The sequence below is a fragment of the Macaca fascicularis genome, chromosome 12, assembly GCF_037993035.2.
Source record: "Macaca fascicularis isolate 582-1 chromosome 12, T2T-MFA8v1.1".
NCBI classification, from domain to species: domain Eukaryota; kingdom Metazoa; phylum Chordata; class Mammalia; order Primates; family Cercopithecidae; genus Macaca; species Macaca fascicularis.
In genome coordinates, this window is record NC_088386.1 from 36,640,950 (window position 1) to 36,656,068 (window position 15,119).

Here is a 15,119-nt window from a genome sequence, read left to right on the forward strand (position 1 = left end):
AAGTATTCACCACCAATTCAGGGCAGGAGGCAGGGCAGGATGCTCCAGGAAGTATTGCATTATAAGTGGTCTCAGCTGGCCTGTGTATACTTTTATAACATGAACCCTCAGAATATTCCTTATGACAAAGATGTAATGCAATGTTCTTCCCATTTTAAACCTTTAATAAGACCATTTTCCAGAAAATGCTGCAGCTCAGATATATTATGAGAAATGCTATTAATTACAGATATCTGAGGCAAGGAACTGTGATCTTTTACATTTAGTCATAATCTTACTGGCTAAAATGAATATTCTTATATCATTTGGGAAAAAAAGAGAATTTGGTTTTAATCAAAATCATACTTTAGCCTTTAATACCAGAGATTACCAAACAAGTTTTATGAGCTGTTGATATTCACTATCAACAGCTTATTCACTATTTTTATCTTAATGTAATTAATTTTAATAAAATACACAAAATCTTTCTTTAAATCATACAATATTAAATTGGTTGATAAAAGAATCTGATTTATATATATATATATATATATATATATGTCTATGGAAAAATGGACATTATAAAACGAGGAATGACTTAAAATAGATTTTCTCTACTAAGCAACCTGAAATTTACTATATCTGCTTATACTATGTGAGTACTTACCTTTGAATAACAGAAACATATATAGATCCAAAAAGTAAGAGGATCTAATGAAGGCAGACCTTTCATTCAGTAGTTATATTTTCTAACTAGAATTTCCCTTATTTTCAATTATCCAAGCCTACGTCTTATTTATTGGGACTAAGGATTCCTAAAGTATCATTCCCTCTGGAATAAACTAGAGATTTCTCTTTAAATTTAGCATACTTTAAAACACACACACACACACACACACACACACACTTTATATCCATAGTTTCAATTACTGCTTTGTTCAGGTAAGCATCACCTTCACTGATATTTTTGATGTAGTTGTCACTGCTCTCTTTGTCATCATCATCATCACTGCCATTACCATTCTTATCTAGTATTTGCAGAGCTTTGATGAAAAGCCCCAAAATATCCATTAGGAAGAATACTATTTTGTTCTCAAGTAGTGCACATCCCACAGCAAATATTTTCATGACATTAATTCCATACATCCCTCTTCCATTCTCACATAAACCATCTCAGTTTTGCTTTTTCCAATTATTTTCCCTAACATAAACTTGACTATGTTCAGATATCCATCATTTCCCTCCACAACAAAAGCCAGTGGCACAATGAGGTGGTTTGGCTGTGTCCCCACCCAAATCTCATGTCACACTGTAATCCCCATGTTGCACGGGAGGGTTCTGGTGAGAGGTAACTGGATCATGAGGGAAGATTTCCCCCTTGCTGTTCTCATAATAGTAAGTAAGTTCTCATGGGATCTAACGGTTAAAAGTGCGTGGCATTTCCCCCTTTTTTCTCTTTCTCTCTTGCCACCATGTGAAGAAGATCACATGATGACCTTCCCTTGTGCCTTCTGTCATGATTGTAAGTTTCCTGAGGCCTCCCAGCCAAGCTTCCCGTTAAGCCTTCAGAACTGTGAGCCAATTAAACCTCTTTTCTTCATAAATAACCCAGTCTCAGGTAGTTCTTTTTAGCGGTGTGAGAACAGATTAATACAACTTGTTTCTCTGATTATGTTTTCAAAACAAAATTTTAATAGATGATTTGGTTTCCTAAGTATCTCAGAGAAAAAAAATGAATCTAATAATGACTCATTCTAGGAAAATAAAACAGAATTTTGACTATAAAGAGGATTTTGAAAAAGATGGCCCCACCCAATTTGAGATGTCTTTTAAAATAGAGGCTTTGAGATGCTAACCTGTTCTTCGTTTACTACCAAAAATAAAAAAAAGAAAGAATGAAAGAAAATTACATAGTGGTTACAGTTACAGGAGACAAACATCTGTCAATCAGAAACTAATGTCCTCCTTCTACCTTTTCCAAAATGTGTATTGGTCGACTATTTGTAAGATAAAGACCATATTGTCTAGTCTCTTGGCTCGATATATGACCCAGTGACTAGATATAACTACTGACATGTAGCAGAACTTATGTATGGCACCACTGAGCTGAATTATTATTATTACTTTTTAAATCAGGCATCTCTTTTTTACCTCTGGTCAAAATCAGAGAATTCTTAAACCAAAGACATAGGCGTCACAAGAAGGAAGGAGCCTCCATCTACCTGGAGAAAAACTGGCTGATAATGAGGAATATGTGCATTGGGCTCTAATTTGAGGCAGAAAATAAATATGTCCATCCACTGAAATTTCTAAAAGCTAGTGTTACCAAACTAATACTGTAGTTGCTACCACAAGTACAATGCTGCTTTAATAAAAACCTAAACCATCTAACATTCCATTAATAGTAAGGTGGCAAGCAGTTGGGTAACTATAAATGGAAAATGGAAATATTCATCAACATTAAAATATTTGGTTTAAAAAATCTTTGGTTAAATTATATCATTTGCTATACCTTGGCAGGAAAAAGAAATGTGTATTGAGCCTGCAGATTTAAATAAATGAGTTTAAAAGCACAATATTAATAGTTGCATTAGTTACTATGTGATTGCTTGGGCAAGATATTACAAAAGAAATGAGTGTAGAGAAGAATTAGCTGGATAAAGCAAAAACTGAAAGTGATCAGAACAAGTCCAAACTGGGGGCTCCCAAGTTCAGACTTTTCTAATAACTTCTAATATTAGAAACTTCTACTTTCTAATGCTTCTAATACCTGAACAGTAAGAGAAAATACTGAAAATGCTTTAAGCAACAAAAGTTCAATTAGGACTTCTCAATTAAATAAAGAGAGTGAGCCTTCAGACAAAAAGTATTTGTTTTACTCTGAAACATTGTTTTAGATGACCTCAAAGCAACCACCTATAAATAAGTTGAAAGAGAAAGCCAAGGGGGTGAAGTGCAAAGAAACAAATTGAGCTTTATCATTATTTCTAGAATATAACTTTAAATATGGTTATTGGTTTGTAGAACTAATGGGAAACAAATCAAAATTCTACTAATTTGCAAACAAATGTGTAACTTCAAAAACCAGGAGTGTAGCTTACAGAATCTTTGTCTCTTCATATCTTAAAACTGGAAAAGGCAATAAAAAGTTTATAAAATACAGAGCCCCGGGGGGAAGATACTCTCCATTGCCAGCTTCAGGTGTAGCGTGGATCAAAACAGATTAGAAAGAACGTCCTATTGGAAGCATAGCTTAAAGAGAACAAAGGACAATGGGGAACCTTACAGAGAAAAGAATAAGGCTAACAAGTGACTTCTCAACCGCCAGAGCAGGAGGTCTTCACCTTCATTGCCTGGCTCTGGACCAATGGCTACTGAGTGTTTCCCAGTCTTCCATTTTCTAAACAAGAGTCTTTTGCTATTTTATACAGATAGGACAGTGGATGCAGATGTCTTTGAGCCTTTTGGTTCTTAGGTTGCTGTACAAAAGGAACTATAAAAGGACATGATGGAGAGGACTGCAAGTCAGCTGGAGATTCTGTATTTTGACCTAAATGTAGTGTATTCTATCTATGGGGGAAAAGATACATTTAGATATTTGATAGGCAGGAGAGAAGATTTTGCAGAAATGAACAAGTGTTCCTTGGAAATGCATCCTTTCACTTCCATAGTGTGATGCTGTCATGGGCAAGGAACTGCCTAACCAGATGACAAGTTTTCTTCATTGACTTGCCTCCAGTTGTGTAAATATATCTTCAGTATTTTTCTCCTTCTGCTAGTTGGGAGCAGAGTATTCCAAGGCCCTATGAGATTCTACAGCTATAAAATGAAAGAAACCTTGATTCTTGAACAACTCCTTGATGGACAAGAGAAAAACTTCCCATCAACCTGTAACACTCTTGCTGGACTCATGTATGAATGTTAAATATAATTTAATTGTATTAAGTCAAAAATCTAGACTTTATAAAAGCAACTATCATTAGCCTACTAAATATTGTTGTTATAAGACTGTTCTATTGATAGTAATACAAAGCTTAGTGTGTACACTATAAATTATAATTGTTTTATGCAGTCAATTTAATTAACAAATTTATGTGAATACATTGACATTTTTATCCAATTAAATAACTTAAATAAAACAGAAAAACTTTTGTTTTTGCAGAAAATGGATCAGAAACCTTATCAATTTGGAGGCTTTTTGATCATTGTAGAGTTCCAAATACTTTAGACAGGTCCCAGATTGAATTTATGAGATTAATTATTTAGGTATGTGTTGAAATTAGATTCCCAATGCTACATTCCATTTGGGGAACTAGCTTGAAAACTTTCAGAAGGCAGCAATATTTTCTTCGTATGTTTCTTTTTAATCTCAGTTTATGTCTTACTAAGCCAGATTTAGGAAGTATAAAGATTTCCTAAATAGTTTGGTTGTGGATGACGTTGCCATGGCTGTATTCAATCATTATGAAAATCAGTGGCAATGGCAAAATAGTTTTGTTTTTACCAAAAGGCATTGCATTATTTTAACACTCCATTGGGGTACATTTTATCTGTAGTTCATGGGTTTACCTCTGCACAATTTTTACCTCCATTCTTATAAAGACAATTCTATCACTAAAATCAAAAGAAGACCAAATACCTTTAACATTTGCCTTGGCCGGGCGCGGTGGCTCAAGCCTGTAATCTCAGCACTTTGGGAGGCCGAGACGGGCAGATCACGAGGTCAGGAGATCGAGACCATCCTGGCTAACACGGTGAAACCCCGTCTCTACTAAAAAATACAAAAAACTAGCCGGGCGAGGTGGCGGGCGCCTGTAGTCCCAGCTACTCGGGAGGCTGAGGCAGGAGAACGGGCGTGAACCCAGGAGGCGGAGCTTGCAGTGAGCTGAGATCTGGCCACTGCACTCCAGCCTGGGCGACAGAGCGGGACTCCGTCTCAAAAAAAAAAAAAAAAAAAAAAAAAAAAAAAAAATTTGCCTTTTCCTTTTCTATGACAAAAACAACCTCCAGCACCACCACCAACACCACCACCAACACCACCACCACCACCATCATCTGGAGAAGAAACCAACTTACATCAGAAAACATCCCCTTAACCCTAAAGTCAAGCCAATTTCTTGCAAGTCAAACCACTAAGAGTCTGGCTCAAGGGAAAAATAAAAATTTTGGTCCAATATCCTGCAAGACTCAGCAGTCAAGCAGAACAAATCATAACAACAAAAAAGCTGAATGTTGTTTTTTTTCCTCTCTTTTTTAGTTGAATGTAATTATATAGCCTACAGTAAAAACTCAAATTTATGTTATATATTAAAGAGTGGTAATGTATAAGCAGAATGGTGTCAAGTATTTTATTGTTTTTAATTTTTGTTCTTTGTGGTGTTTACAAACCAAGATTCTTTCAGTTTTTGAAAATAACATTTTGTGCCTGATCCATTATTTAACTCAGAATTTCAAAGAAATCATTACTTAGTATTTTGTTTGTTGTTTGGAAAGTTTGAGGCTCTTTGTAAACTAGAATAACCATATCTTCTCATTATAATATTTAATATTTCTTGCATAACTCCAAGAGTTCATGTTATTTGCCCTTGATGCACTGGTCACACCTGAGTGATACAAGAATGTTGTCCATGTACAGTCCTTTCAAAAACAGTACTACCGGCTCATATCTGCTTCTTGTTTTCATAGAACTCCATATAAAAAAACAACTAGAAATAATTGTAAACTACTTGAAAATATAAAATTATTCTTTTATGCTATTGGCACAGACACTTCAAATATGTAAGCTATTCTCTGGCAGAGAGTAAGAAAGCTTTCAGGCCATGTGAGACTCATTTTATAAGTGAAACAATAACTTACTGAATATTACCCAAGTGGTTTGGAAATGTTCATATAGCTTCCAAAAGTGCTGGAGAATATGACAGAATAAAACCTGCTATCAGTTTCCTAAACTATGTCTTTACAAATAAAAACAGGGGTATGCATGTGTTATCCAGAATGTTCCCACCCCAGCCTCTTATCGGTATTTTATAAAATGTTACAAAACAAAACAAAAACCCTATCATTTGTCTTGAAAAGAGATTAAAAAAAAAATCCTCAGAAGAAGTTTAAACAACCTTGGCTAAAAGGAAATGGAGGACATCTCTTAGAAGAGGAAATGAGATTTGGAACAAATATTATTTGTTCACATTTTGAACAGGCTTATCTAAGTGAAACGAGATCCTTCACTGCCTGGGAAGAACAAAGAAAAGATAAAGAGCAGCAGATGACAAAAGACGGCCATAGGACAGTGGTGGCAATGGATGCTGTTAGTCCATAACATGATTTTTCTTTCTTCACATTAGCCTGGTCCCAACTTCATGCTCATGTCCCTCTGCTTTTCATTTGTTAATGGTAAAAATTGTCTAATTCGATGTGGTTGTCTTGTTTAGGTGGGCATGTACTCCAGTTTCTGACCAAGAAGACATGAGAGAATGTCTGATTTGGGAGCTCTTGTACACTTAAGGAAGAAACAGTACTGTTTTTCAACTGAATATCATGTTTACGCACAGGATCCCTGGAACTTCAGTAGATATCTTATGACCATAGAGGAATTAGCCTGAAAAGAATACACTAAAGATCACATTACAGGGCAAAGAAGTAGAAAAAAAGGAACCCAGGTCCTTAATGATATTGTTAATCTACTAAAGTAACCAACCCTGGGACTGTCCTCAATGTAGGTTTTTAAGTAAAGTGATAAATTATTTCATCATTTAGGTGATATGTAGTTGTTTTTTCTGTTCCTTTACCTATTCGAGTGGACAGCGTTAAACAGTGGGAATTCAGAGAAGAAATCCTTATAGGTAGTGACTAGAAGATGAGAAAGGCATTGAATACTAGAAATAGAGCTGTGCGCTCAGTAATTGAGAGAGAGGTTTAACAGACTTTGAAAAGTTATAGAGTAAAAAAGAAAGAAACAAAAAAATGGCAAAGGGAGCAAGTAGAAATGTGGAATGTTTTTGCATTGTGTTGACTTTATGAATAATATGAGTCAAAGAGCACAGTGAGAGTCAAATTGATTTGCCTTCCATTTCCACTAAAGGATTCACTGCACATAAACCACTCCAAGTTCCCCTGCTGTATTCCCAGGCTAAGCACATTGTAATAGAAATATAATTTATAACTGAAAGAGAAAGTAACCAATGGTAATACTAGGCATGAACTGCCACTTGAAGAAAGGTCCAGAGAAGAATTTGGAAAGAGGTTGAACCTTAACAAAAAAAGCAATTGATGAGAAGAATTTGAGTCATATATAAAACAGCTAACATGAATTTATAACTTTGAATGAGCCTTTGAATCACTAAGTTCAGTCAAAATTAGTGCAGACCAGGAAACACATACTTTCACACCCATGTAGTCTTGCCTATTCACATCAGCAAATCCTGAAAGGAACTTGAATTTGGGAAATGATAAGGGATTACTTTCTTGTGGCTCTTAGTAAATTGGTCTGAGAGAGGCAGATAGCTGTTGCATAGTTAATTCATGAACTTAACTACCACCAGAAGTGTTACTCATCCAAAAAAAAGATAGGAGAGTCAAATAAGGAATTGGGATACATAAAAAATATTTAGATATTTAATAGGATCTAGACAGATGAAAGAAACAAAATGTTATATAATACCACCCACTGAATCTGTGGGCGATAGACAAAAAAGCATTGGTAGATTTTAGAATAATTAATACAAATTTATAAGCCTAGGGATGTTGTCCTTATGTTTCATTAATACCCATTGATTAAAAGGAGAAGCGGGCAAATAACCCCTTGATAATTCCCATCTTACAGGTGAATGCTGAGGTCAGCTAACTTGAGTACTGCTTCTGTGTGAGAACCTAGGTTATTTCAAATATATACTAATAACCCAAAATATACTTTTACCAATTCATTTTGTTTATTAGCTTTTTTTTTTTTTCCAAAGAAACTTTAAGTCACAGATATCTGAGAGAGAAGCTGCAACATTTCAATACATAACTCAGGAGAATTATTATTGGAGCTATTGGAATGTCTTCATTTTTCTCTGATTTTCCTCCTAAAGAAAAGAAATACACAAGAAAATTTGGAGGGAAACTAGGTTTATAGAAACAGATCTTTCCTGGAACAATGGGGATGTGCATCTGATTGTGGATAGCTAAGTCACATGGCTGGTTAGAAGTAGTTAAGAAGTTAGGAAATCAACTTTTGTTACGGGGGGAGTTGCTTGTAGGTATGTGTAGGGGGCTGTTTACCCTTAAAAAGCTAGGACTCACAATTTGCAACCTGTCAAAATGTAAATAAGAATTTTAAAAGTTTAAGGCAGTCATGAATCACAGATGAGAACACTACCTTCCAAGATGGATATATTTATGGGGAGAAAAAAGTACAAAGGGTCATATGTTTAAATGTTTTATGATGTTCAAACCCATTACAGCTTTAGGACCATCTCAGTCCTCGAAGTGATACATAGTGTTTGGGGGTGGGGAAGCAATCTCTGTGTTTAATTTGTCCAAGCATAGTCTGAGGCTTTTAATAGCCAAACGTCTGTAACATTTTCACTTATTTCCTACTGCAAGTGCATTAGTTAGTGACAGTTTCAGCTTGGAACCTGTGCCTGCCCAGGGAGCGCCACCTAACAGAAATAGAAAACCTGCTAACTACCCCGAAGATCTTGTTACAAAACCTCTTTCGTGTGTAGGTAAACCCACTTTATTTGCTATCTTCCCAACTTCACGTAACAACAGATTAGAATTTCATTAGTCAGTCCTACTCCCTGATAGCTGTTAACTTTAATTCAGTCTTTAATTTCTCAGTCATTATTAGCTTCAATAAGGATCCAAGTGGGTGATGGGAAAGGGTTTTTTAAACTATTCAATACTGTCAATCATTCTTGTGTGAATTTAACTTGTGAGATGAGCTTCACTCTCCCGTCTCCTGGCAGATGTCCTGCTCTTGTATAGAACAAAGACAACACACTTCTCCCTTATTATTGACAGGAGGTGATGGGTTCACAAATAAATCCTACAGATCACTCTGCTATTCACTCTGCCAGTCAAAAGATTTATCCTACATAGAAAAAGGGTATACATTGTCCTTGGGAAATATTTAATTTCTGTTGTTTTACTTAACAAAGTAGATCTTCCCCCTCCCTCAGTTTAACGGCCTCACATAATTCTTTTGAACTTGGGTGTTATTAATGGTACCCCAAGTCCCCCAAAATAAATTTTCTCAAAATTTTTTTTTTTTTTTTTTTTTTTGAGACGGAGTCTCGCTCTGTCACCCAGGCTGGAGTGCAGTGGCGTGATCTCGGCTCACTGCAAGCTCCGCCTCCCGGGTTCACGCCATTCTCCTGCCTCAGCCTCCCAAGTAGCTGAGACTACAGGCGCCCGCCACCACGCCCGGCTAGTTTTTTGTATTTTTAGTAGAGACGGGGTTTCACCATGTTAGCCAGGATAGTCTCGATCTCCTGACCTCGTGATCCACCCACCTCGGCCTCCCAAAGTGCTGGGATTACAGGCTTGAGCCACCGCGCCCGGCCCATTTTCTCAAAATTTTAACTCCAGCTTTGTTACCTTTACTAAAATATCTATTTACTTTTACTCTAATATTTTAATAATTATCACACCTAGACTTAATTATCTCCTCTTGTAGAAGACTTTAGCAACAAGTTCACACGCATAGTGAGTTGCACTCTGTCTCAAGTCTAGGGTGATGATTTTACTTTAGTAGAAAGCTGAGGGCCACAGCTTAGGAACAAAATTGTAGACCAGCTCCACCCCTGACCTCAGTTACAATCCTCAATAGACCCCAGTACTAAATGGTTTAATATTGAAGCAGTGTCATGTTCAAAAATGCAGTTCCACAGACAAAAATCACTACAATAGAATTTTATTCTTTACTCTTATCTTTTGAAAGACCTTGAAAGTAATCCAAATATATCTTGCATAACATCAATTGTTAGAAAAAGGTTGTTCCTCTGTTACGTCTTCCGTGATGGTGTCCTCAAAGGACATGCTAACCCAAAATCTCCCACCTTGGCAGTTGAGGAAACAGCAGAAGCAGATGTCCCTTCTCGCCTGATGCAGGCCATCAAATTATCTGACCTTTCTCTGAAGTAGGTCATAAGAACCTCTTGTGAGAGAAGCCCACTCTATACCTGGAGGAAAGGACCTTCCATGTCTCTGAAAACATGGGGACACAGAGAAGAAACTGGAAACACAGGCCTCACTAAGTCTCCCCCAGTTGATTATCATTAGATTATGCCCCTTTTTTTGAATCGTACTTCTCCACAACTATCCACTTCATCAAATGTTCCATTAAACACAAACACACACACACACACACACACACAAACACACACACACAGGGTTTTCCATTTCTAATAGCTCCTATGTCACGTCAAATTTACAAGTACCTTTGTATGCTTTTCTCTTATCAATACGTCTTTTATTATAGGTGCCTCAGCCAGAGCGTGGCGATGGGTAAGAAAAAAGATCCTCCTCCATGTCCACATACCCATACTCAAAGGTACTCCATACTTTTCTCTTCCTACACCTTATATACCCCTTCATCTTTATTTCTTCCTAGGCTACACTTCATTTTTTTTTTCTTATTTTGTCTCCTTTTTTCCTCAACACTTTATTATACAATGGATTTAATCTGTATGAAATTTTTAGAAGGATTTGTAGTAGAAAGAGACTGTGGCTGAAAAGAAAAAGGTCATCTTTGATGGGGTAGAATATTGGTCTCATTATTCTATTCATATTGGTATCATAAGTGTTGAAAATATTAGTAATTATCATTGTGGCAAAATGAAGAAGAAACTTCACATATTGCACAACTCAAACTGTTAAAGTTCTTTATGTATTTGACCTTATTTAATCCTTTCAACAGCCCTGCAGGGCAGGACTATCATAACGCACGTTTTTATGATAAGAAAAAAAAGGCAGAAGAAATATCCAAAGTTACACAGCTAGTAACTGCTGAAGCCAGGATTTGATCTCAGTGAGACTGACTCCAGCATCAAGTTCTTAACCATTAAAGAAGCAGAGACTTAATCACCATCTGACAGAAATGCAGTTTTTGATGTTGGTTGGAATATGATCTCTATGCTACCTGCCAACTCTAATGACTATAGAGAAATAATTTTGGAAACTTTTCCAAGGAACTACTGAAAGGAAATATTGCTAAAAATTTTTGAAAGGAAGAAGAAAATCTCTAGAAGCATCTCTGGGAAATAGCCTGAATTAATGAGTCAATGTCCACATCTAAAAATCTAAAAGAATTAAAAACAAGGTTGACTTAAAAATCTCTTCTTGGAAGATTGGGACTGGAGCTTGGCTCAAGTCATAATGAGAGTCCAGAGAAAGTTAATGATCTGTATTCAAACCACGGAGAACTAAAAACAAAACAAAACAAAACAGAACCAAAAAATTATATTTCTTCAATAGTCCTTAGCAACAAAAGAGTAGGAGGTTGAGAAAAATGAAGTTACAAATGTGCCTAAGTGCCAGGTGCGGTGGTTCACACCTGTAATCCCAGTACTTCGGGAGGCCAAGGTGGGAGGATCACTTGAGGTCAAGAGTTTCAGACCAGCCTGGCCAACATGGTGAAACCCCACCTCTACTAAAAATACAAAAATTAGACAGGCATGGCGGTGGGCACCTGTCATCCCAGCTATTTGGGAGGCTGAGGCAGGAGAATTGCTTGAACCCTGGAGGCGGAGGTTGCAGTGAGATGAGATTGCGCCACTGTACTCCAGCTTGGGCAATAGAACGAGACTCTGTCTCCAAAAAAACAGTATGCTTAAGTAACAGGTACTTTCTCCAGGCAGCCTATTTGGGGGTAAGGCAAATTTTTCTCCATTTTAAAACCTAGGAATGTTAATTTCTAGGAGTTAGGTCAGATTATGAATACATTCTGACATTTTTTGAACAGAAGTTATAATAGGCAAAGCCAAAGACATATCATCCGTAAAATTAGGAAAATCTAGGAGAAATTTTAGGGGCAGAACATTTCCCCTTTAGTAGGTCATGTGCAGTTTTTCTAACCAAAATCTATTCAAATTATTCTAGAGCAGGCCCAAATGTAGAAGTTAAAGAAAAAATCTTCTCTTCTGTTCTTAGATAGAATCACATCAATCCTACCTAAATTTCTGTTATTAAGAGAAAAGTAGAATATATTTGAAAGTGTTCTGTGGCAACCAGGCCTGCATTTATAAAAAAAAAAAAAAAAAAAAGCCAAGCTTTTCCTTCTCTGATATCTATGACTCATGATTGAACAACTGTGCTATAGAGACAGAACAAACTCAAACAAAAATTCCAAAGAACCTATTCTGATAAATGATACATGACAAAATTACATTTAAACAGTTACGAGGCCTAAAGGAATCCAGCAGAGAATAAGAGCAAACGATGTGGGGGTTTTCTACTCTTAATTCCTTTGACAAAAATGATAAAATATGGTTCTTTCATATAATGACAAGGAGAAATGGGAAACCTGAGAACATAAAATATATTGTTGTTCAGAAAGAGAGATGGTGTTCCCATATATTTCAGATTGGCAGTTTTATTTGAAAAGGGTCTCTGGATCTTTGTTTTTAAGAATGGGGAAGGATAAGAGCAGTAGAAAAATGGGGAAAACACAACAGTTTTATAGTTTCAACTCTTAACATTTGACAGACAAGACTGTCTAAAGGCTAATTTTAAATTCAGTTATCACATCCAGGGAAAACCATGCAAGCAAATATATTTCTAAACAGGATGCCAAAAGAATGTTTTTAGTGCATTTGTAAATTTCCAATTCTTTCTTACTACCCTTATCCAACAACCCAAACAAATCAGTTTAAATACGACTTCTTTTCCTAATGTCTTTTGAAACATCACTGCAGTCAGATTGAGTCAAGTAACCATCTGCTGCAAATACAAATAGAGCTACATTCAAAAATTATATTACACAGCCTTCCCAGCAAAGTTCTTACGTGCAAGCTGTTCTTGTCAAAATCAGAACTATTGTGATGATGCATCTTAATATTCAATCAGACTTTAAGTAAAGAGTGACAAAAGTCCACATATGGATGACAGCTGTTTCTTCGGTAAATATTTTCCCATTTATTGAATGGAGGCTTATGGCAGTTTAGGATATGTTCCATCAGACATTTCAGCCTGAACTGCCTGAGGACGATTAAAACAATAACAAGGATAGCATTTCAATTTTCAAATCTTTGCTACAATTTACATCTTAAAAAAATAATAGCTCCTTCAAATAAAGTGGTACACTATGTGGTTAATTTGAAAGTATCCTTGTCCAATAGTGACTGCTGAAAGAACTGAGTTTTGCTCCTGGCCTCTAATAATACCACCATGTTTGTAAAATAAGAGCATAATTCCTGTATTGATTTTCTAATCATATGAGCAAATATGATGGGAATGTAAACATTTTATGACTATATTTTTACAAATTATGAAATGTGGTAAAAAGATTAATGAGCCTATTAGCTAAAGAACGTCAGAGGGTCTCTATTCAACCAATAAAGTAGTTCGAGAAATTGGGAAGTTAAAAAAAAGAAAGATGAATTCTGATGAGGAATTCACTAACACTGTAATAATATTTGGGTTTACATATCAACAGTCACCGAACATAAAGAGAATCTGAACAAAGATATTCTTAATGTTTTACTAGTACCCGGGTAAACATATGTTGTGCCCCTTTTGTAAATCCTAAATGTTATGCTGGATATAAGTATGTCAACAGTACATCCTTCGAGTAGCATCCTTGATGTTTGCTAACTACAAAGTTCCTTGTTAAGCACTAAAAAGTTTCCTCTCTTTAACCTAAAAATATGCTGAGGCTTTTCTCTGATGACCCCGATGCAATTCTTGGGAAGGTAGAAGGAAAGATGGAAGGTTATTTGTGTCTTACATTAGACCTGCAATATTCATGTGCTAATAACTCACCAGCTTCTGCCTGGTGAGTTATAGCCTTTTTTGCTTCCTGCGACACAGTTGATAAAAATCAACATTTTTAAAAAGTTTAAGTCTGTAGTCTTATTTTCCACAACAACACTTGTCATTCTTCAATCTTTTCTTTTTAAATGCAAACTTTTTTAGAATAAACACTATAAAGAATTTCTTACCCTGCTATTGGATCTACTGCTATTGCTTTAGGATTGTGAAGCTCCAGATCAATCAGGGTGATACATACAGAACCGTTGTAGTTACATACAAAGATCCGGTCACTGACATGGTCCACAAAATAGAGATTTCGGGTCAGCCAGTCAATCGCCATTTGTTGAACATCTGAAAAACACATACAAAAAATCATTGAATCACAGATGCAACCTAGTATCATGATTGAAAAATAACGTCAGTGTTTCCAAACCATCATAGAGGACATTTCAAAAGTATAGACTTTTTTTTAATGAAAAGAAACTGCAAAGTCTCTTGCTATGCCAAAATGTGACTTAATAATTATGTAAAATAATGACGACATCTTGGTGCCTTTCTTCTTGCTATCTGAAGACTGAAGATGACCTAGATACAAGAATAAACAGTTTCCACATTTTAAAATACAGGTATTTAGAATGCAATCTCTTACTTTTTGTATTTGTCCAAATTAGTTCATTCGATGGAAAGAACAGAACTGATTCAATAGCACAGCTAAATTCTGTAGTAGTGAGGAATAAATACCTTTTGTGAGTGTAAGGCCAATCCTTGTTTTCTGATTCCCTTTTATTAAATGAAGGAAAGGGTGGAGAAGATAGAAAAGGATATATCTAAGATTCCTTTGTTTGAAAAAAATATCTAAAACTTGGAAATAAAGCAAATGGAGGGGTGATAGTTTCTTTCAATGGCATACTTAGGAATTGTAAAAAAGGCTTGCTCAAGGATTGATTAATTCATTCTCTAGAAGAGTGCTGCCCAACAGCACTTTCTACAGTGATGGTGAGAAAAGAAACAACAGCACTTTCTACAGTGATGGTGAGAAAAGAAAAATAGCTAAGAGCAGTCTGGGATATGTGAGGTATTCAAAATTAATCAGGCTCAGAGAGATGTGAGTGTGGGATTTCAGCTATGCCTTCTACACCCGAGCCCAGGGGCAGCTGTTTAAAGGCATTTCAGTTCTGACTAGCTGT

General features: G+C 36.0%; 1 protein-coding gene across 3 annotated transcripts in view; it reads right to left on the bottom strand.

Annotated features, from left to right (window-relative positions):
- Positions 1-15,119, bottom strand: part of LRP1B (LDL receptor related protein 1B) — a 1,954,889-nt gene that overhangs the window by 950,979 nt on the left and 988,791 nt on the right. For all 3 annotated transcript variants that reach the window (XR_012421093.1, XM_005573071.4, XM_015433154.3), the window contains exon 7: positions 14,121-14,283. Coding sequence is in view for 2 of the 3 variants with exons in the window: in XM_005573071.4 (XP_005573128.4) it covers positions 14,121-14,283 (163 nt within the window). In the remaining variant the exon portion in view is untranslated. The remainder of the gene's footprint in view (positions 1-14,120; positions 14,284-15,119) is intronic.